Raw genomic sequence first — 22,107 nt, forward strand, 5'->3', positions numbered from 1 at the left:
GTACTTCAACTCATGTATTCTTCCCATAATCTCGTAAAGGCCCTAACTACATTTTTCACACTTCTGAATTATATAGGAAAACACTAAATCCAATACTGCAATGTGCATATATAAAAATGAAAAAAAAAAAATTAAAAAATATTTGGAGTTTTCTGACTTATTTAAAGACCTACACTAAAATGAGAACATATCAAAAACAATGTCCTAACTCCAAATATGCAAGAGATTTACGAGATTATGGGCAGTATTGGTGAACAGAAAAAGTAGTCTCTTATTTTTACCACAGTATTAAAAACAAAATTAACAACTGCTCAGCGAGACGAGGAAAGCGACATTTTTCACATCAATATTCAAAGGTGGACTTGACTGGGTTAAAGGGGAAAACGTAAATTAGATGAATACAGGAGCTTTGAACAGTTTCGATTTCGACATGAAATTATTAGAGTTGGGAAAAGTGTTTTGAGAACAGAGTCTTTTTTAAAGACCTTTCTTGATGAGATTTTCACAAATCTAGGTCTTCGAAATTTTGAATAAAAAATAAAATAAAAATGAATATGTACATATAAGAATTTTTTTTTTTTATTTTTTTGAAAAAGCGCAGAAAGTATTATTTTTCATTTTTTTTATTTCTGTTAGCTATTATTGAGCTAATACTATTAAAATAATCTCTTCAGAGTTAATCGTTCTCTTACCTTAATTTTGTTACTACGTAACATTGCGTTTTTGTTTCCACTTTAAAATACACAACTTTGAAATTTAATCATGTTTACATCGTTATTACTGCTAGAGGCGTACATTATTACAATTTTAGATTCTTTTTTAAATATATAGTAGTGTTCGTATTTTTAAAGTAGTTTTTTTTTAGTATTATAGTTTATTTATGAAGGATAGCTATTGGCCAAAAATATTTTTGTAGAAAACAGTTCATATAAATTGACTATTAGTCAAGAAAAACTTAATTAGTTTTTAAAAATAGCTAATTTATTTGAAAATAAATTAGTTATTTTAATTTATGGAAATCTAGTCACATCAATATTAAAGTGGAGAGTGGCATGAAGTTGGGTTTTTTTCGGATAAACGACACAATTTAAATCCCACTCATTAAATGATCAATTCTCACAGATCGTATCAAAAAAAAAAGTTAGAAATAACGACAATTTTTGGGTTATATGTAGTTAAGAAAATACGAGAAATCTGTGTTTTTGTTTTTATTCTATACCTTATAGGTATCAAGCTGATTTGAAAAATCCTGCTCATGGGACTCAGACTCAGCTAACAGATTAGGATTGGAAGCATAAATAATCAAAAACTAATTTTTCTCACAGATCCGTGAGCTCAAAAGGGGGAGCTAAGGCCACCTTTTTAGTTTGTATTTAAAACTATATACATAATTGAATTTGTGGAATTCCTAAAAAACTTAGTGAGAAAAGATCTGTCGACTACCCCGTATATAGCCTGAAAAAAGTTCAAACACTTTTCACTCGGAACTCATAACTGGAGCAAAGTGAAATACAATTTCAAATTGTGCGTTTCCGGATTTATATCTTATTTATATAATACATAAATAAGTTTTAAAAAAACAATGCACACCTACATAAAAGGTCTATTCCTTTACTTCTTATGAAAAGTTTGAGCTTTTAGGTGGTGTTTAGCATTGTATATATATTTCTATAGTACTATCATGAAGTCGAATTTAGTATTAGTTCATGTCGCCACATTTTTGAGGTGGCGCTCAGTGTGTTTTTTTCATACAAATTCTGCTTTTTCAAGTCACCACTAGAGTTCTTAGGATCCTTTCACTTCATGATAGTACTATGGAAATATATATACAAAGAATAGCATTTTTTCTAAAAATCAAGACATTAATGAAGTTTTTATCATAAGTATTAACGGAGTTATTAACATTAACATGAGTAAAGGCATACCAAAGTAAGCGTTTTCTTAAATCATAGCTAAAGGGTATCAACTTTGCAGATAGAGAGTTACTGTAGAACAATTTTTTGCTTAGAATATACCCAATTATCATCCATCAAAATCTTCTTATCTCATTCCGGGACACCCTGTATAATAAATAGTTTGAAAATTATAAAACATAGTACACTTGATTACACATAATTTATTCATCTTAATACAAATATATATAATTATTATAATAAAACAGCAGTCTGAAGAAAATTTCAAATTGAATTGGTTCCATTTTGAGCCAATTCTTCCCAATTGGTGCCTTTGAAAAATGAATGGGCACATATTTGATCAAAATCAAATCTTAGAGCTGGAGTTAATTGCAAAAGTCCTTCGAGCAAATCAACAGCTTCTTCAGATATTTCTACATGAGGATACTGTATTGAACTATAAAGGTCCATATTGCCCGGATGACATTGTTTAAAAGACTTAAAAAAATTAACAAGTTTTTAATAAGTTCTAACAACTTAATAATTTAATAAATACTCACCACTCCTAATAACAATTGAAATAATGCCACACCACAGCTCCACCAGTCAGACTTAGTTGTTAATGGACGTTCAGGAGCAACATAATGTTCAGACAAGGCCTTATAACTGCAGACCTTTTGGACGCCATCAGATATACCTTCATTTTGATAGAAATATGATAACAGTAACTGTCCCTTGGAACCTAAGAGCAGGTTACCACCATGTAGATCCCTAAAAGCAATACGGTTTTTAATCTTTGATAAAAAAAGACATCAAAATAATTTGAACATATATTCACCCTAATATCACGCCTTTAGAATGCAACACATTGACAGCTGTTATCAATTCCCTTGCCCATTGCTTAACACTAGCTTCTGGTAAACTCAGCTTTTTCTTTGGTGATTTTAAAAATCTGGATGGAGTGAGTGGCAAGGAATTAACAGCTTCAACCGTAAGTAACTCCTCTTTTTTATTTTCCACCTTTTTTAGGGTATTCGAAACCGATTCGATAAGTTTTTGTGAGCACATTACGATATCGGCAAAATCCATATTTTCTGTTGGAATGTCAGGTGTCTCAGCGAAGCCAGAATCATGTGTATTTGACTTAGCCAAGTTTTCGATTGAAATACATTTTCGATTTTTTTCCGGATCAACTTCGGTAAAAATTTCACTAAGCGAAGCTGTCTTTTCACAAGTTGGTGAATATGACTTAACGTAGTCAAAGAGTTTGCCACCCTTTGCTTGTTGAAGAAGAAAAAATATTTTTTGTTCAGATTGAAAAAATGCCATCAAGTTAACCATGTACGGTACATTCTGAGGTAAAAATACTGTTTGGGCTGGGGAATTACTTGAAGGTTTTTCGATGCCTTTCATTATAAAAACAGTTTTGTCAGTAACATTTTGTACAAGCATAACTGTGTCGATTATCCGGAGCACTTTATATTTGACCAAATGGTTCCATGGACGTTCCAAGTACAATGAACTGGATGTACTGTTAGAAGTATCAGTCATATCAATTGAAAGTTGAAAATTATTCTGTGAAAAAAATACAAATTGAAATGTGTTGGCGTTTTACACATATTTAATATAAAAACGAAAAAAAAAATTTAAATAACACTTTTTCTATATTATTGCGTCAGTGAATTAAACTGCACAGGGATATTTTATCTGCTTCAGACTTTTTCATTGCCACTAAAAAAACCGCATAATTTTATGCAAAACTTTCGGCTTTTATAAAAAAACTCAGACGAAATATTTTTTCAGATATTTTTAAAAAAATATTCCTTATTAAAATTGTGTTCTTAATGTTTAGAGTTTCGCGACTGTTGTGGAAAAGTTAACTTTCGCTTTTTATTGTGGTTTTTGGATTTTTAAAAATTATTTTCTTCATGTTTAGCGATCATTTAACAAATCTCGAGGACAAACAGACTTCGGATTAAGCGCAACGAAAATCATAAACTTTAGTGGGTTCGTCGTTCACGCTACTTTTTTGTTTCTTGTGTGCCGGTATTATTTTAACAGCGTCTTCTACCTTCCTGCTTTGATTTTTAATAAAACTACCAATTTCAACTGAACACTATACAAAAGCTTTTTAAATACCCTAAACATATTTAACGGATAAAAGGAACTTAGAATGTTGAAGCGTATTATATAAAAATGCATACTTGTTTTTTTATTTGAAAAGAAATTTTCAAATTAAATTAGTCTAAGAGCCAGGAGCAGATTTCTTGCGTGAGAGGTAACCGATTCATATGAATGTCAGAGGTAGCGTGGGTCATGGTGATGACGAATACCTTAGTCTGCCTGCATTTATTTGGGGCGTTGGCGTTGTCGAGAAAAAGCGCATCAAAAGTACCATTTTTCTGAAAATCGATTTAGTGAGGGTAACCACTTAAAATTTATAGATAACCAACGCCACATACTCACTGATAAGGATAACAAATAAACCAATGGCAGACATTTTAAGTGGGGCCAAACCCCCGGCAGACTGTCCCGAAAATGCGTTTTTTTGGCGTTTTTAGACTTTGGGGTAACCACCTAAAATTAATCGCATCCTGTAGCGGTGGACTCCCTGATAACAAAAACACCAATGGCAGACATTTTAAGTGGGGCCAAACCCCCGGCAGACGGTCTCGAAAATGCAGTTTTTCTGAAAATTGATTCATTTAGGGTAACCACTTGAAATGAGTCGCATCCTGTAGCGTAGACTCCCTGATAACAAAAACACCCATGGCAGACATTTTGAGTGAGGCCAAACCCCCGGCACTCAGTCCCGAAAATGCAGTTTTTCTGAAAACTGTTTATTTAGGGTAATCATTTAAAACTAGTCGCATCCTGTAGCGGTGGTCTCCCTGATGACAAAAATACCCATCGCAGACATTTTAAGTAGGGCCAAACCCCCGGCAGACTGTCCCGAAAATGCGTTTTTTTTGGCGTTTTTAGACTTTGGGGTAACCACCTAAAATTAATCGCATCCTGTAGCGGTGGACTCCCTGATAACAAAAACACCAATGGCAGACATTTTAAGTGGGGCCAAACCCCCGGCAGACGGTCTCGAAAATGCAGTTTTTCTGAAAATTGATTCATTTAGGGTAACCACTTGAAATGAATCGCATCCTGTAGCGTAGACTCCCTGATAACAAAAACACCCATGGCAGACATTTTGAGTGAGGCCAAACCCCCGGCACTCAGTCCCGAAAATGCAGTTTTTCTGAAAACTGTTTATTTAGGGTAATCATTTAAAACTAGTCGCATCCTGTAGCGGTGGTCTCCCTGATGACAAAAATACCCATCGCAGACATTTTAAGTAGGGCCAAACCCTCGGCAGACACTCCCGAAAATGCAGTTTTTCTGAAAATTTATTCATTTAGGGTAACCACTTGAAATGAGTCGCATCCTGTAGCGTAGACTCCCTGATAACAAAAACACCCATGGCAGACATTTTGAGTGAGGCCAAACCCCCGGCACTCGGTCCCGAAAATGCAGTTTTTCTGAAAACTGTTTATTTAGGGTAATCATTTAAAACTAGTCGCATCCTGTAGCGGTGGTCTCCCTGATGACAAAAATACCCATGGCAGACATTTTAAGTAGGGCCAAACCCCCGGCAGACACTCCCGAAAATGCAGTTTTTTTTGAAAAAATATTTATCTTACTTTTTCACATAACTCACGTGTTATTGGAGCTAGCAGAAAAAATTGTATAGCAATCTTGAAGATAATTTAATTTCCTACAGAATATGTTAAATAAGTTTTTTCGATTAAACCTTCGGTTTAAGAGTTAGGGTGTTTTTTTTTGAAGTCAAAGGGTGATTTTCTTATTTTCGTCATATCTCTTTTATTTGAGGTTTTTTAAAAATTAATTTGAAATAAAAGTTGTAGATCTTTTTATTACCTTCATTTATTACATTAACGGCCATATTATTCACTAGTTTAAAAAATACATCTGGATGTAAAATTTTCAAATGTCAAAAATAAATCTAAATCCAAAATAGTTATCCCGATTTTAACTATGAAAATAGTTAAACAAATAGTTAAAAATTACTATTTTTTGTCTGTGTGATAGTGAATATAATGTATTTGGATTTATTTGTGACATTTTAATTTCTTTACATCCAGATGTATTTTTTAAACTAGTGAATAATATGGCCGTAACGGTTTTTCGATTTGACAGACCGTTTTCGATCTGTAGGAAAAAAACTTCAAAAAGATTGCAATTTATTATATAGGAAAAAGGTTCTACATAGGACAGGGTAATTTGCAATAGATGTAACAAAAAACCTAGGCGTGTAGGTTGCACTCAGGCAAGAAAAAAATCGTATTGTTTTAGGCGGGGAGGGGCAAAAAGATTGCATTTTTTTATGTAGGAAAAAGCTATATAAAAAATTGCAAACTTTTTGAAGTTTTTTTCCTACAGATCGAAAAACCGTTTATGTAATAAATAAAGGTAATAAAAAGATCTAACACTTTTACTTCAAATTAATTTTTAAAAAAGCTCAAATAAAAGAGATATGACAAAAATAAGAAAATCACCCTTTGACTTGCTTAAAAAAAACCACCCTAACTCTTAAACCGAATGTTTAATCGAAAAAACTTATTTAACATATTCTGTAGGAAATTAAATTATCTTCAAGATTGCTATACATTTTTTTCTGCTAGCTCCAATAATACGCGAGTTATGTGAAAAAGTAAAATAAATAAATTTTCAGAAAAACTGCATTTTCGGGAGTGTCTGCCGGGGGTTTGGCCCTACTTAAAATGTCTGCCATGGGTATTTTTGTCATCAGGGAGACCACCGCTACAGGATGCGACTAGTTTTAAATGATTACCCTAAATAAACAGTTTTCAGAAAAACTGCATTTTCGGGACCGAGTGCCGGGGGTTTGGCCTCACTCAAAATGTCTGCCATGGGTGTTTTTGTTATCAGGGAGTCTACGCTACAGGATGCGACTCATTTCAAGTGGTTACCCTAAATGAATAAATTTTCAGAAAAACTGCATTTTCGGGAGTGTCTGCCGGGGGTTTGGCCCCACTTAAAATGTCTGCCATTGGTATATTTGTTATCCTTATCAGTGAGTATGTGGCGTTGGTTATCTATAAATTTTAAGTGGTTACCCTCACTAAATCGATTTTCAGAAAAATGGTACTTTTGATGCGCCCCAAATAAATGCAGGCAGACTAAGGTATTCGTCATCACCATGACCCACGCTACCTCTGACATTTATATGAATCGGTTACCTCTCTCTAAATTAAATAAATGAAAAAAAAAAAAAAATCATTTTTAATTTAATATAAGGCGTGTTTTTTCTACAACTCAGTAGCTACTCATTTTTTTATTTTATTCGAAAAACAATAAAAACAAATGCTTACTTGTGTAATTTTTATTATTGTTTTTGTAATAAAATCAAAAATGAGTAGCTACTGAGTAATAGAAAAAACACAAAAATTTCCCAGGGAATCGACAAAATCACTCAGCTACCAAGATTGAACCAAATCACTTTAGTGTTTCGAACTGAAGAATTTGCGGGACTGACATTTTTTGCATTATTTTTCACAATGCCATGTTTTTAACAAGTTTTTAACTTTCCTTTAAGTACCTATGTACATAAGGGTGGTCCTAATTTGGAACATGCAGTTGGATAGCGGCCATTCGGTTAGAAATAATGAGAAACAGTTTCCCTATTTTTTTTTAGATTTTTATATGACTTCCTTTCTCTCCCAGATTTAGGTAGTTTTAAGTGGGACATTCCAATAGATTCGTAAAATAGATATGTAAAAAACTAATGGCAATTTGGTTTCAGCGTGGTGTCTAATAATATGGAGGAGTCCGTTAAAAAATGTAAATCTTGGTTTAAATTTAAAAAAAATAACATTTTATCGTTCGGGGATAATTTGTATAAATACAGCTTTAAAACCAGTACGAGGACGAATTCGACGAAAATCGCTTTGGATCCATAAACTAATATCCATCAAAATAAATACATCCACAAGACCAGCTAAGGGTATTTTTCGATGATGGATCAATGAAAGCCAAGATAATCTGACTTTCCTAAACAAAATTTTTGGCTGAAAAAAACACTATAGTTTAAAATAAAGAATCGTCATAGCAAGTTGGTTTGAACAAAATGTATTATTCAATTAAAAAGTTAATAACTTTTTATTATTAAAAAGTTAAATTGACCTCAACTCCATATGCGTTTCGCCCAGGTATGACAGTGGGCTCATCAGTTAGATGCTGTCATACCCTTACTAAGACGCAAAATTTTGGTCCATGAATACAGACACTTATAAAAATCACAACCTGAATAGACTGTGAATTTTAATATTTTAGGGGAACATGGTTACATTCTTGCACCTAAAAACAATTGCCCGTGGTCAGGCTAATAAGTAAACAAAGTGAAAAAAATAATAAAAATTATTTTTATTTTTAAGCGGAGTGATTGAATATAATTCAATTAAAAAGTTAATAACTTTTTATTATTAAAAAGTTAAATTGACCTCAACTCCATATGCGTTTCGCCCAGGTATGACAGTGGGCTCATCAGTTAGATGCTGTCATACCCTTACTAAGACGCAAAAAAATGTTCCCCTAAAATATTAAAATTCACAGTCTATTCAGGTTGTGATTTTTATAAGTGTCTGTATTCATGGACCAAAATTTTGCGTCTTAGTAAGGGTATGACAGCATCTAACTGATGAGCCCACTGTCATACCTGGGCGAAACGCATATGGAGTTGAGGTCAATTTAACTTTTTAATAATAAAAAGTTATTAACTTTTTAATTGAATTATATTCAATCACTCCGCTTAAAAATAAAAATAATTTTTATTTTTATTATTTTTTTCACTTTGTTTACAAAATGTATTATGTTAACTACGATTGATGTCAAATAGTTCTCATTTTTATACGGGCTAGGTTTTTTTTTTTTACATTTTCTTTTGCTTCAGATATATGTACATTAGGGCGTTCGTTATTTAGGTTTTTTTCTGGAATCAAGTTCCTAAGTGGAAAAACTGTTTCTAAATAATAAAAAAAAAAATCCGCTAATTTTTTCAGATTTTTATTTTGACGCTAGATGGCGCCCCAAGAGGGTTAAAGTTTTTTCTCATTTGAAATAGGTATATGTTGACATATAAGGCCATTTTTTTTAGATAAAGCCTAAATGTAAAAATCTTTGATGATATTCTATTCTATACCCTTTTCAAAAATGTATAAATCATTTTTCTATGACTAGGGGTTTAGTCAGGACATGCATGCCTTTTTTGGGTTTTATTTTATTTTCCATGCTACTCATATGCTTGTTTTAATAAAACATGCTTGGTTTAATAAACCCAAAAAAGACATATGTACATGTCCTGACTAAACCCCTAGTCCTAGATAAATGATTTATACCTTTTTGAAAACAGTGTTTAATATAGAATAAAATCTCATCAAAAATTTTTACATTTAGGCTATATCTAAAAAAATGGCCTTATATGTCAACAAATACCTATTTCCAATGATAAAAAACTTTAGCCCTCTTGGGGCGCCATCTAGCGTCAAAATAAAAATCTGAAAAAAATTTAGGGAATTTTTTTTTTTATTATTTAGAAACAGTTTTTCCACTTAGGAACTTGATTCAGAAATAACGAACGTCCTAATGTACATACATAAAATTTCATTTGTTCGTTCATTCGTTGGTCGCTCTCATGTGCTTTAAGTCTTTAGAAAAAAAACTTTGTAAATTGTAAAAAACAAATGGCTTTAAAGACATAAGTTAATTTTAAGAATGACTAACTAATTGTTTTTGTCCATTTATTTTATTTTTGGATAACGAAAGCTTTTTCTAGTTCAATTTTGAAATAAAATTTCGAATATTTTTGAAAATTATTATTACATTCTTTTGATTGTTGCTAAACTACTCAGAATCAAAAACTGAAAACGTAGTACATACCTATCTATATCGCAAGTGAAAATCAAAAACACAATTTTTAGTTATTCCAACTAAAAAGCAGGGTTCGAAATGTCTCTTGACCTTGAAGCAAGTGATTCGATTTTTTTTTTAAAAGAGTATTTTATGCTTTCAATGTATGTATTTTAATGCGTACTTACTTTGTTATCATCCTCCTGATTCACTAAGAATTTGTCAAATAGATCTTCAGCTCTGGCCATATATTTATTTACTTTGGTTTTTGCTATTAATTTTCTTTCCTCATTACAGTCGTCTGTAAATAAAAATATAGCCAACATAGTAAAACTTATGTGTTATGTTTAAAAATCCTACTAGTCTTTAAAGTACCTTTAGCTCCTGAAAGTAGTACGTCAACACCTTGCTTGTAACCTTTATAAGCTTCCGCATATTCCATATTTACTTCGGCTTGAACAGCACGACTAAATTGCAATGCTGCCTCATAAATATAATCATTGTCCTCTCCTTCAAATGAGACCATCGGTGTAAGTATTTTTGAAAAATCGCGCACCGCTTCCTTGGGTTTTTTCGGAGATTCATCTTTTTTAACATCTTCTAACATTTCCGATTCTTGAGATGGTTTAACAAGTTTATTTTCAAATGATTGTACAATAGTTTGATCTTTCTTTGGATCAACTAGACTCAAACTATCGTCGTACTGAATGTCAAGATTGTCGCAAATTGCCTCAATGTTACCCTTGGAACTGAGATCGTGATGAAATTGAGAACTATTGTCAGCCGAATGACCGTCATTGAAAAAATGCATAAATGCATGAGATTTATACAAGGCTGGATGTTGAGCTACAAAGTCTAACAGATTCAAAATGTATTCCTTTCTGTTTTGGATGACTTTGGCATCGAATCGTTTAAAAAAACTATTATCAGAGGGTTCAGGTACTTGGCCGTTAAGGTTCATGGTTTTGTGACGGCGAGATATTTCACGATAGAGTCGTTTAATATCGTGAAATCGCTTCCATACGGATATGCATGTTAGGGCTTCCGGTACTGACCGTGGGAAAACCTAATGATATTGTTGAAAAATCCATTATAGAGATCACTTAGAAATGGGAAAACAAAAATTTACTCACGATTGAAGTTATTTTGTAGATGGTATATCCTTGCTTGTGGGTAAGCGTATCGGTAACTGTAAAACTGTGGATCCATCCACCTAGATTTTGTGTCATGTTTGCAATTTTTGAAGAAATTATTTACATTTTTTTTTTCTTTTGGGGGAAAACAAAAAACCGTCGTATCTGTAATTTGTGTTGACATTTGTAAAAAAAATATCATTCACAATGGTGAATTTTGAGTCGGATTCAATGAATGCGTTCAGTTAAAAACCTACGATTAAGTTTGTTTGACCACATCGGAATCGGAAGGGTATGTAGTAGCGGTACGGGAATTTATGAACAAAATTCTAAACTGGAACATCAACTTTGAGATGTCAATTTTTTTCATACAATTACCCCAACCCCAAGTAACAATTTTACTTGCATAAGGTCCGTTTTGTTCGATTCGACAAGCTATACCCAACTAACATTTCAGCTTCGGTTAAGATATTACAAAAGCTATATTTCAGCTTCTTTTAAACTTTAGTAAGGTTGTTGGGCATGGAAAAAGGAGAACGTTATACAAGTTTGACCCTCTATAAGAAGTTTAAACGAAGCTTTACCGAAGCTTTTCCGAAGCTTTGAGATTTGACAGATAGCTTCGGAAGAACTTGTATAGCCCTTTAATACATGTCTTATCGAAATTAAAAAAACAACTACAAAAACAAAAAAGAATTTTTTTTAAACTGGTTTTTATTTGATTTCAAACCATGAATTTTATCTTTTGATCTGAAATTATATATTTTTTCCATTAGTTTTTAGTATATCTATTGATAATAATTTTAAAAGTATATAATTTTTTTACCACACCCAGGAATCGAACTTCGTATTTGCTTGGTGGCAGTCCGTCACTCTATCCACTCGGCCATCCTAGTATATTTATTAATGTAGTCAAAAACTTAATAGGGGTATTCACGATCCGATGCAACTGGTCTAGTATCATTGCAAAAGTGCAAAAGTGCAAAAGTGTAAAATCTTGCAACACTACAACAACAAAATATATGGATTGAAATTTTACAATGGTCTTGCACTTTTGCTATACCCTAACCCTATTGCAAAATAAAAATACAATGGTGTAAAATTTTTTTGACAGATGGCAGCTCGCCGTCGCACGCCCATGATGAACAGTTTATCTTTTTTATTCTTATTCTTTTTTATTTTGTTTCTTTTGATGTAATTTGTGAAAATAAATTAACCCGAACACAACAAAGAATGAAATTATAAAAAAATTAAAAAAAAAAGAAGAAGCATCGGTGGAAAGACAACTCAGTAAAAAAAAAGAGTGAAGCTGATATAAATCATATCATGGATTCCATTCAATATTTACTATAGATAAGAAGAGGTGCGTTCACGATCTATTGTAAAAAAATAAAATTTTACACTTTTACTAGGCCTGTTGCACCAGATCGTGAATACCCCTAATCAGTTCAAATAGCAGAAATGTCAAAACAAAAAATGTCCGAGCTAAATTATTCAATGTCAAAACCAAAAAGTGTCCCAGCTAGATTATTCAATATCAAAACCAAAAATCAATTACTAAACTTGGTAATTTCTGTAAAGCTTCTATAAATTCACTAAGCAGGCTTTTGCGAAAACAAGCTTTTTTCGTTTAAGTTTCTTTAACAGTATTTAAACAACTTACCAGAAGTTGTTAAATAAGTTCAAACTTCTATAAGCAATTAAATTCTGAAGCAAGCTCAATACAAGCTGTTTAAAAAGTAGTACCTGCGAGATCTCAATTTATAGAAGCTGTTGTGCTAGTTGGGTAGTTTGTATACACGTTTAGTTTAAGGCTTAACGCAAGTCATCCATTTTGGAAAGAAAGGAGGTCTCCTTAAGGCTATCTAGAAGTGTTAAAAAGAAGCCTTGTTAATATCAGTTAAAGAAGACCTTTATAAGACCTGTTTGAACCGTTCTAAAGAAGCTTTGTATTTTCAAGTGACAGAAGGCCTATATAAGACCTGTTCCAAGAGGTTCTTGTAAGTATGCAATGTTTTCACCTGTAAGTGTTCAAAGTTTATATCCTGCAGATATGCAATGTTTGTAACGCATTAGAAAAAAACATTAGGGGTATTCACGATCCGATGCAACTGGTCTTGTATCATTGCAAAAGTGTAAAATCTTACAACACTACAACTGCAAAATAAAAATACAATGGAGTAAAATTATTTTTGACAGATGGCAGCTCACCGTCGCGTCGCCCATGATAAACAGTTTGTCTTTTTTATTCTGTTTATAATGGTTGTCGCTACTCATTTCCCGTAATTTAGTTTTTTTTGATGTAAAATAATTTGTGAAAATTAATTAACCCGAACAAAACAAAGAATTAAATTATAAAAAATGGAAAAAAAGAAGCAACAGTGGAGGAACAACCCTGTTAAAAAAAAAACATCATGGATTTCATTCATGCTTCAATATTTACTATAGATAAGAAAAGGGGCGTTCACGATCTATTGTAAAAAAATAAAATTTTACATTATTACTAGGCCTGTTGCACCAGATCGTGAATACCCCTAATATGTAGAAAATGCAAAACAGAAAAAATCAAAAGAAAATAAAAAAAAAATGAAATAAAATTCAATAAATTTTTTTTTTTATGCATAAATTCAACATCTTCTTCAACACCTTCAACAACTTCTATAAGGCCTTATTATAACATCCTACGCAAGTAATCCGGTTTTTGCATTAGATAAACCCTCTGCAGGAAGACCTCCGTAAGGCCATTTTAAGCTGTTTAAACAAGCTATTAGCTTGTGGATTACCTGTGAAGGAAAGTCCAATGCAATTTCGGTAAAATGCGCCAAAATGATTTGCATAAGACCTGTCCTTCTTGTTATGAAAGCCAAAAAATAGCTTGCATTGACCCTTATGAAGGCTAAATTGTTACTAGGGTAGAAAAATCCTAGTCGACCAACATATCGTTCGGCTAAAATGACTCGTGAAAAGTGGGCATAATGGGGACTTTTCACGAGTCAATTTTTGCCGTGCGGCTAAGCTTTTCGACTCGTGTGAACGTTAGTCGCAGGCAACTAAAGTGACAATCCCCATAGAAAACTCATAGTCGACCGACATATCGTGCAGCTAAAATCGACTCGTGAAAAGTCAGCATAAAGGCTTGGCCACACCGAAGGGTATGCGGTAGAGGTACGGGTAGCGGTAACGATATTTGTATGAAAAAAATTCCACATCTGAACGTTGATATGTCAGTTTGGAATTTTTTTTCATACAAGTACCGTTACCTCTACCCGTACCGCTACCGCATACCCTCCGGTGTGGCCAAGCCTTAAGGCTTGGCCACACCGGAGGGTATGCGGTATAGCGGTAACGATATTTGTACTAAAAAATTAAACACCTGAACGTTGATGTGTCAGTTTGGAATTTTTTTCATACAAGTACCCTCACCGCTACCCGTACCGCTACCGCATACCCTCCAGTGTGGCCAAGCCTTTAAGGCTTTATGTTGATGTGTTTAAGCCTAGTACGCAGTTCGGGAAAAAACAAATTTAATCTCTACAAAACATTTTTTAATCCTGCGCAAAATTTTGAAGTTGGAGAAATTACTAGGCTCTATTTGTCCGACCATTGACCTATTATACAGGGTGTCCCACAGTCACCGCCCCAAATGAAAACCATGGATTCCTGAGGTCATTTGAAGTCGAAAAACTTAAGAGGTAATTTTCTCGTTTTCGTCCCGTTTTCGAGTTACCACGGTTTTTATGATTTTTGCACTCTTGTCCTTTAACTGGCCTTATCTTTGCCAAACTAAGTTTGATTTGAAAGATTTTTTTTACAACCAATCAAGAATTTATTACAGTTTAAGTTTGTCTCAAAACTTTTTTTTCTGCGGACAACCGTTTTTCCACAATTTTGCATCAAACACAATTTTCTTAGTTTTTTAAGTTGTTTTTTACACTTTCATATCATTTAAGTCAAAAAAACACGTTAATGAGTATTAATTTTTTGTCCTTTTTCTTAAAGCCCAGTTTATTTTCATAAAAAAAATAAGTTTTATTTCATAAAAAAGGCTACTGAAAGTAATTTAAAAAAAAATAAACAAACTGAGTGAATTAAAAAAAAAATAATTTTTAAATAAAAAATTGATTTAAATAAATTAAATTTTTTTCTGAGCTTTATCTATTTGTTCTTTTCTTAATCACAATAGCTCAGAAAAAGTTTTTAATTCATTTAAATCAATTTTTTATTTAAAAATTATTTTTTTTTTAATTCACTCAGTTCGTTTATTTTTTTTTAAATTACTTTCAGTAGCCTTTTTTATGAAATAAAACTTATTTTTTTTATGAAAATAAACTGGGCTTTAAGAAAAAGGACAAAAAATTAATACTCATTAACGTGTTTTTTTGACTTAAATGATATGAAAGTGTAAAAAACAACTTAAAAAACTAAGAAAATTGTGTTTGATGCAAAATTGTGGAAAAACGGTTGTCCGCAGAAAAAAAAGTTTTGAGACAAACTTAAACTGTAATAAATTCTTGATTGGTTGTAAAAAAAATCTTTCAAATCAAACTTAGTTTGGCAAAGATAAGGCCAGTTAAAGGACAAGAGAGCAAAAATCATAAAAACCGTGGTAACTCGAAAACGGGACGAAAACGAGAAAATTACCTCTTAAGTTTTTCAACTTCAAATGACCTCAGGAATCCATGGCTTTCATTTGGGGCGGTGACTGTGGGACACCCTGTATATGGACTGCCAGGACCAGGTTCAAGCTATGGTGGCGCCGCTTGGTAGGGCAGCGGGAAATAGTAATTTGACATCTAGTTTTGTGACTTTTCCTTGTCAAAAAAAAAAACAAGAATTTAATTATTTGCAGAAATTGTCAAAGGAATTTTGTTTCCCAAGAATAAAAAGGTAACAAAAAATTAAAAATATATTAATATATTCTTTTCAGAGTTTTATTCCAAGTTTTATAATTTAAATTTTTATTCTATTCTTTCATTTCAGAAAACAATTTAACAAAAATGGACAATCAAATCAGTTTTACCAGCAGCAACTCAATAGGAACCCTCTAAATCTCTCAAAAGAAAATGGGACTCTCCAAAGGCAGCAGAACTCCAAACCGAATATGCAGAATAAGCCACACCCGAATTACGGGATGAGTGAATGCACCACGAAGTGAAATTGAAGCAGCTGAATTTGAGGAAGAAAACGAAGACGACATGGATGATGATGAAGATATTGACGAGGAAATGTTTAAAATGGAAGATGCAACAAGAACCACAACAACGACGCCACAAGAAACTCGTGAAATTCTACCAATGACCCATCCAACCGCCCATACTTTTGATATGTGTATGGAAAAGATGTATTTATTCTTTGATCAATTCAATCCAAAGAAAGAACTAATTGGAGATGAAGGTGATAAAATCCTCAAAACACTTTCTCATGCTCTGGAGTCATAACACGCATCATGTACAATTTTTAGTATTTTATTCTTGTAGTTTTAAGGTAAGTTCCATACTCTGAAATGTTAGAAAGAAATATAACTTTTTTCTTTTCTAAGAATATCCTTGGAGAGAAATTTCTTGAATTTCTTTGGAATAAAATGAAAGATCCCAATAAATTGGCAATAATACGGATTAAATCATCAATGTCTGACGATGAGCACATTGAACCGCCCGCCTTTAGTCCAGCTACACTTGGTCTACATCGTGTCGGTACCTTGCCACCTCCAAAACCTCAAACCTCACAACCAATTCAAATGTTAAATGCTCGTGGAATGCCCGTTCGCGTTCGAAAACGTAATCGTCTATTCTTTGACGATGAACTGGTAAATGATAACAAAGCTCTTGGTGTTAAGCAATCGCCTCGCAAAATTACCATACCACAAAAACAACCAAGCACACCAGTTAAAACTCCATCAAAAGTTTTAAAAAAGAGAAAAACAATCGGCGGTACACGTTATGTGCGTTACGAAGAAAAGCAACAAACACCTCCCGAAAAACGTTCTCCTAGCAAATACTTTTCGTCCCCGACAGCATCAACATCACGAAATGCACTGATACCAGCCGACAAGCTTATGGAACAACAAATCGGTTTACGTTTACGAAATTTGCTTAAGCTACCCAAAGCCCAAAAATGGGTTATATTCGAATGGTTCTACTCATTTGTAGATAAGCCTCTTTTTCAAGGTGAGAACGATTTCCAGATTTGTCTTAACGAATCGTTTGCAAATCTGAAAACAAGACAACTTACACGCCCCGAATGGCAAAAGGTGCGAATGTACAAAAGTAACAGCTCGTCTGCGTGTACCTCAAGATGTAGTGGTAGCGTTGATGCATTCGACTCCCTCAGCTCTACTTATCGGGTGTCTTTTAATCGCAACGGCTCGGCTTAAGCACTCACTCAATCCCCAACTTTGAAATTGTATCAGATAAATTCTTTGAAATGTTGCCGTTGACCAGCCTCATGCAAGACTTCCGACCACGTTATCTAAATGGCAATCTCATACACACTCCCACAAGAAGTCGAAACTCTTTGAATCGCAGTGATCCATTGTTGGGCCAACAGCAATACGACAGTCCGTTCAAGAATCCAGTTATTGAACGTGATACTATCGGTGGCTTCCTAGTGAAGCTATTAGAGACCATTGTTCGATTGAAGCGAGCAATTGCTATAAAGAAATCTAAACTAAATCGACTGAAAGAAATGAATTCAGAAGCAGAAATTAAAAATGCAGCAGCAGCTGCATCATCTTCTTCATCGTCCGGAGAGGTGAAAGCTGGTCTGTTGGATAGCGATAATGTTGAAGTGTTTCAAAAACACGTTCAAATCCATTTACACCATATTCGACTTGGCACTGGTCAATTGGCTATGTCACCGAGCATAAATGTGCAGCAGCACAATGCAACTTTGACTTTAACTTTACTTTATCTAACCAAAATCTATTTAATTTTACTTTTGTTGTATATTCAAATTTTCTATTGAATTAAACATATTTTTTTTCTATCCCCAAAGAGGCAGTTTTTTAAAGTTTTTTTTTATTGAAGAATCATTAAGTTAAGAAGAAAAGAAAAAGTATTTAATCGTCGTTTTCTTCTTCACTGCTGCCTTCGCTGGATTGACCTAGCCATTCTATGAGTTTCTGCAATGGTGCTTTCAACCACTCTGAATCATCATCCAACTCATTGTGCCACATGCGGATAGCTTCTTCAGACACAAATTCCTTATCATAGAGATAATGAATAATCTGGGCAACCTTGGCTCTCAGAGCTGGTTGTTCTTCACAGTATTCCTAAAAGTTTTAAAAGCAATAAAAAGAAAAAAAGGTCAAAATCTTTTTTTAAGAATACAAAAACTTCACACACGACTTACCTGAATAGCCTTCAAACAATCCAACATAGAATCATCGCTTTTTATATTATTTGAAACAACCATACCCAAGCGACCCAATACCTGATTGTTGGCACTTAAGACATTTGTTGTTGTTGCCTCTTTAATTGGATCTAAACTGAATACCGCTTTGACGATATTGAAATTTACTTCCTTTAAAGACATATTGTAGGCATAGCGAGATGAGTTGATTTCAAGAATCAAGAAATCCGGATTGGATTTGAGTTGAATTCCACGAACCAAAGAGTCCAAGACTTCGGATAAAAATACTGTAGATGAGGTGCATGCAAGAAAGGAGCCACGCTATGATTAGCAGGAATATAGTTTCTATTGGTACAAGGTGATTACTATTTGCATCATCAGGTATTGGAGAGCCTTGGTGTGAATCATCATCTTCGTCACTGGTTGTTGAATTGTAATCGCTTTCGTCCGCATTGATTAGATGTGATAGTCTCATCATTTTTGGAATTTCTGTTTTTGTCGATTGCGTTGGTAATTCATCTTCTGAATCGGATGCGAAGAACTCTTCTGTGTCGTTGTTGAGGATGTAAGCTTTGTCTCCGATTTTTTCTGTTTCATCTGTGTAAAAACTAAATGGATGATTCAATTCATCATAAATACTTTTTTAATAACTTACCATTTTCCCCATGAGCTTTTTTAACAAGAACTTTCTCTATATTCGACTTCTGTGGAATAACACAACCATCGCCAACCACCGAACCCAAGATAATTGATGATTAGCTCCGATTTTCGCTCCAGGCTCCACACCACAAAAACTTTTTGGCTGTTCGGGTGAGGGCATTTTGACGTCCTTCCATCCAAAACGATTCCACGATTGCATCTGAAAAAAAAAAAACAAAATGAAAATTATTGAAAAAGGAACATTTAATTTTTTTTAATAATTTCGATTAATAATAAATTGAAATAAAAAACATTTTCCAACACGATTCAATTATTTTACCTCGATATTTTATTTCGAACAAACATTTTAAAATACTTTTTTTTTCTGAAAGAATTCTTTTCTTCCAAAACGTCAAAAAGTAGACTTCAAAAAAGACAGGTGCTACTCATTTTTATAACAAAAATATGTAGATGGCCATAGTTTCTATGTACAAAAATGGTAGTTCAAGCCATCTGACGGAAGATGTCGCTACGCTAACTGAGTTCTATTTACCACTTTCTTCCACAGGCGCTAGTAATCATTGAACCACATTTTCAAAAATTTTGTATGGAAACGAGAATCAACTAGCAGTCCATATATAATAGGTCAATGTGTCCGACAGACAGCTGTGATTTATCAGCAGATGTGAACAGTGTCTTAAAGAAACATATATGTCATAGGATACGTCCATCTCACTTCGAACGTTTTCATTTTTGCTACCGCATTCATCTCTGTCACTGTCATCTGTCACAAACTCAAATCAAAACATTTCACCACAAATCACGATTCTTTTACAAATTTTTTCTACATTTTTATCGAAAATCCTCATGTTTTTACAATTCTCCAATCAATACAAAACATTCTAAAAACTTAAAATACTTATTATGAATGATATAAAGCGTCTGAAAGATCAACAAAGAGAAATCCATCCTGGATTTGATTCGTATATGGAGTGCATGTCTCGATCACTCTTTACTGGTTTGGCTACATTTTGGTTAGGTAGGAAAAAAATCAAATCATTTCACAAAATTTACATTTTTTTTTATTTTCCGTCATATTATATAATTGTTTTTCTGTATAGGATTTTCCGGTTGCTATTTTACACAAAAAATAATACAAACTAAATTTGCTTATCCACGACAGTGGAATATACTTATATCATCTCTAACAGCTGTTGGTTTATCTTACAAGATTACAGCTGACCGTACAAAAGCTTGTCAAGCTGCATGGATGGCAGCAGAAGATAAGCACACAGTTTTAAAAGAAGAATCATATTAAGTTAAAATAAGAAACCAAAAAATTATAATGTTAAGACGACAATTTGTTAATTTGTGTACAAATGCGCTAAGACAGAGATGGTCTCCAGCTTTGTTGACCGAAATCTGTCCTATACGCTTTAAGTACACTCAATTTAAAGGAGTCAAAGGCATACGCAATAGAAAAAATATGTTTGAATCAAATAAAATGCAAAATAATGACGACGAAGATGAAGAAAATACTTCATTTAACCATGGAATAAACTTGGAAGATAGAGATTATGAAGAAGTAGCCAACACTGCTATGAATCTGTCTCATAATCAAAATATTGAACAACACATCTTTGTCCTTCAGCCCTACATTAAATGGGGTGCTAAAAAATCGACTTCCAATCCCGATTTACAGTTGAAAGAAGCCGAAGCATTGGTTCATTCGCTTCCAAATTGGCATGTGCAACTAAGTATGAAAGTTCCACTTGAATCGTTAGAGAAACGAATCCTATTTGGCACTGGAAAGCTAGAAGAACTGAAAAAAATTGTAACCAAAGGTCGTTCGGGAACAAAACCATTGACTGCCTTATTCATTAGCAAAGGAACACTTAGTTTCGCTCAAAAGCGTACACTGGAATCCGAATTTGGTATTCCGGTCTTAGATCGTTATTCTGTTGTTATTCAAATCTTACGGTTACATGCAACTACAGCTGAAGCTAGACTTCAGGTTGCAATGGCAGAGATTCCTTATATTTGGGGTCAAATGAAGGATGCTAATTTGTCAATGTCTCGAAAGCAGGGGTATGCTTTATCAGACATTCAGAAAGAAATGCTAAAAACTAGGGAAAAAAAACTTAAAGATGAGTTGGAGAAAATAAGATCTCATAGAAAACTCATACGAAGCAAGAGAAAGCAAAAAAATTTTCCTATTGTCGCAGTAGTTGGCTATACAAATGCTGGAAAGACATCTCTGATAAAAGCTTTGACCAACGAACAAACAATGCAACCTCGCGATCAACTTTTTGCCACTCTAGATGTAACAGCGCATGCTGGAATGTTGCCTTGTAATCTGGAAGTAATCTATATGGATACTGTAGGATTTATGTCGGATCTTCCAACGGGATTGATTGAATGTTTTATTGCTACTTTAGAAGATGCTATGATGGCGGTTGGTGATATCCTCTCATTTGTCTTTTTTTGAGATATTTTTATAATTTTCTTCATTTCAGGATGTAATTATACATGTTCAAGATTTGTCTCATGAAAGTTGGATGGAGCAGAGAATTCATGTTGAAAAAACTCTTGAATCATTAGCAGGAAATCTTTCACACATTGAAAATCTTACAATGCCACCGATCATTAATGTTGGCAATAAAACTGATCTTATTTCCAATTTACCAACAGAAAATCTTGATGAAAGTTTAAAAATGGTTTCGTCGAAAACTTTTACTGGCATTCACGAGTTGGTGGATGATGTGGAGAAAAAAGTTTTAGAAACAACAGGAAGGAAAAAGATTACAATGAGAGTAAAAAATGGAGGTCCTGAAACACCATGGTTATATAAGAATGCAGCGGTTGTAAATGCTAGAGCTGATCCTAAAAATGAAGAAAGTATATTGATTGATGTTATCATTACGGATAGCAAAATGCAACAATTTAAGCATTATTTTTGTAAGAAATAAAAACAGTTGTAAAATAGTTGTTAAGTTGCGTGCGATAGAAAACATTAAATATTTTTGAGGAAAAAAAATTGTTTGTTCGCATTGAAAGTTGGTGGTTTGATTAGACCTCCATAAGTGCGTGGAAAATCCCAAAAGCTTTTTGGAATTCTTTTGTTGGAATGAAATTACAATTAGAATTTAATGCCA

At 33.4% G+C, this 22,107-nt stretch overlaps 4 protein-coding genes and 1 pseudogene across 4 annotated transcripts; 3 read left to right on the top strand and 2 right to left on the bottom strand.

The window, feature by feature from the left end:
- Positions 1-2,100: 2,100 nt before the first annotated feature.
- Positions 2,101-11,154, bottom strand: LOC129915893 (ribosomal protein S6 kinase delta-1). Its single transcript, XM_055995593.1, has 6 exons — positions 10,964-11,154; positions 10,206-10,896; positions 10,019-10,131; positions 2,731-3,467; positions 2,453-2,663; positions 2,101-2,390 (listed from the first exon to the last, which is right to left on the bottom strand). The coding sequence occupies exons 1-6, from the start codon at positions 11,057-11,059 to the stop codon at positions 2,178-2,180; spliced, it is 2,061 nt and encodes a 686-aa protein (XP_055851568.1). The 5' UTR covers positions 11,060-11,154; the 3' UTR covers positions 2,101-2,177.
- A 4,626-nt stretch (positions 11,155-15,780) lies between these two features.
- LOC129915918 (protein lin-9 homolog) lies at positions 15,781-17,941 on the top strand (annotated as a pseudogene).
- LOC129915125 (translation initiation factor eIF-2B subunit epsilon-like) lies at positions 17,929-19,721 on the bottom strand. Its single transcript, XM_055994589.1, has 5 exons — positions 19,689-19,721; positions 19,045-19,172; positions 18,680-18,921; positions 18,314-18,600; positions 17,929-18,233 (listed from the first exon to the last, which is right to left on the bottom strand). The coding sequence occupies exons 1-5, from the start codon at positions 19,719-19,721 to the stop codon at positions 18,021-18,023; spliced, it is 903 nt and encodes a 300-aa protein (XP_055850564.1). The 3' UTR covers positions 17,929-18,020.
- A 6-nt stretch (positions 19,722-19,727) lies between these two features.
- On the top strand, positions 19,728-20,270 carry LOC129915753 (transmembrane protein 141). The gene is made up of 2 exons (XM_055995415.1): positions 19,728-19,991; positions 20,074-20,270. Exons 1-2 carry the CDS (start codon positions 19,877-19,879, stop codon positions 20,268-20,270), a joined length of 312 nt encoding a protein of 103 aa, XP_055851390.1. The 5' UTR covers positions 19,728-19,876.
- A 27-nt stretch (positions 20,271-20,297) lies between these two features.
- LOC129915752 (putative GTP-binding protein 6) lies at positions 20,298-22,107 on the top strand. The gene is made up of 2 exons (XM_055995414.1): positions 20,298-21,407; positions 21,469-22,107. Exons 1-2 carry the CDS (start codon positions 20,298-20,300, stop codon positions 21,919-21,921), a joined length of 1,563 nt encoding a protein of 520 aa, XP_055851389.1. The 3' UTR covers positions 21,922-22,107.

Source organism: Episyrphus balteatus, chromosome 3 (genome assembly GCF_945859705.1).
Source record: "Episyrphus balteatus chromosome 3, idEpiBalt1.1, whole genome shotgun sequence".
Classification (NCBI taxonomy): Eukaryota; Metazoa; Arthropoda; class Insecta; order Diptera; family Syrphidae; genus Episyrphus; species Episyrphus balteatus.

Excerpts from the sequence above, each read along its gene's own strand:
- LOC129915893 (XM_055995593.1), bottom strand. The coding sequence starts at position 11,059 with ATGACACAAAATCTAGGTGGATGGATCCACAGTTTTACAGTTACCGAT. Across the intron at positions 3,468-10,018 it reads ATCAGGAGGATGATAACAAA|AATAATTTTCAACTTTCAAT; the intron begins GTAAGTACGCAT and ends TTTTTTTCACAG. Across the intron at positions 2,664-2,730 it reads TCTAAAGGCGTGATATTAGG|GGATCTACATGGTGGTAACC; the intron begins GTGAATATATGT and ends TATTGCTTTTAG.
- LOC129915125 (XM_055994589.1), bottom strand. The coding sequence starts at position 19,721 with ATGAATGCGGTAGCAAAAATGAAAACGTTCGAA. Across the intron at positions 19,173-19,688 it reads CAAAAATGAAAACGTTCGAA|ATGCAATCGTGGAATCGTTT; the intron begins GTGAGATGGACG and ends TTTTTTTTTCAG. Across the intron at positions 18,922-19,044 it reads CAATTATCTTGGGTTCGGTG|TTTTTACACAGATGAAACAG; the intron begins GTTGGCGATGGT and ends TCATCCATTTAG.
- LOC129915753 (XM_055995415.1), top strand. The coding sequence starts at position 19,877 with ATGAATGATATAAAGCGTCTGAAAGATCAACAAAGAGAAATCCATCCT. Across the intron at positions 19,992-20,073 it reads TTTGGCTACATTTTGGTTAG|GATTTTCCGGTTGCTATTTT; the intron begins GTAGGAAAAAAA and ends TTTTCTGTATAG.
- LOC129915752 (XM_055995414.1), top strand. The coding sequence starts at position 20,298 with ATGTTAAGACGACAATTTGTTAATTTGTGTACAAATGCGCTAAGACAG. Across the intron at positions 21,408-21,468 it reads TAGAAGATGCTATGATGGCG|GATGTAATTATACATGTTCA; the intron begins GTTGGTGATATC and ends TCTTCATTTCAG.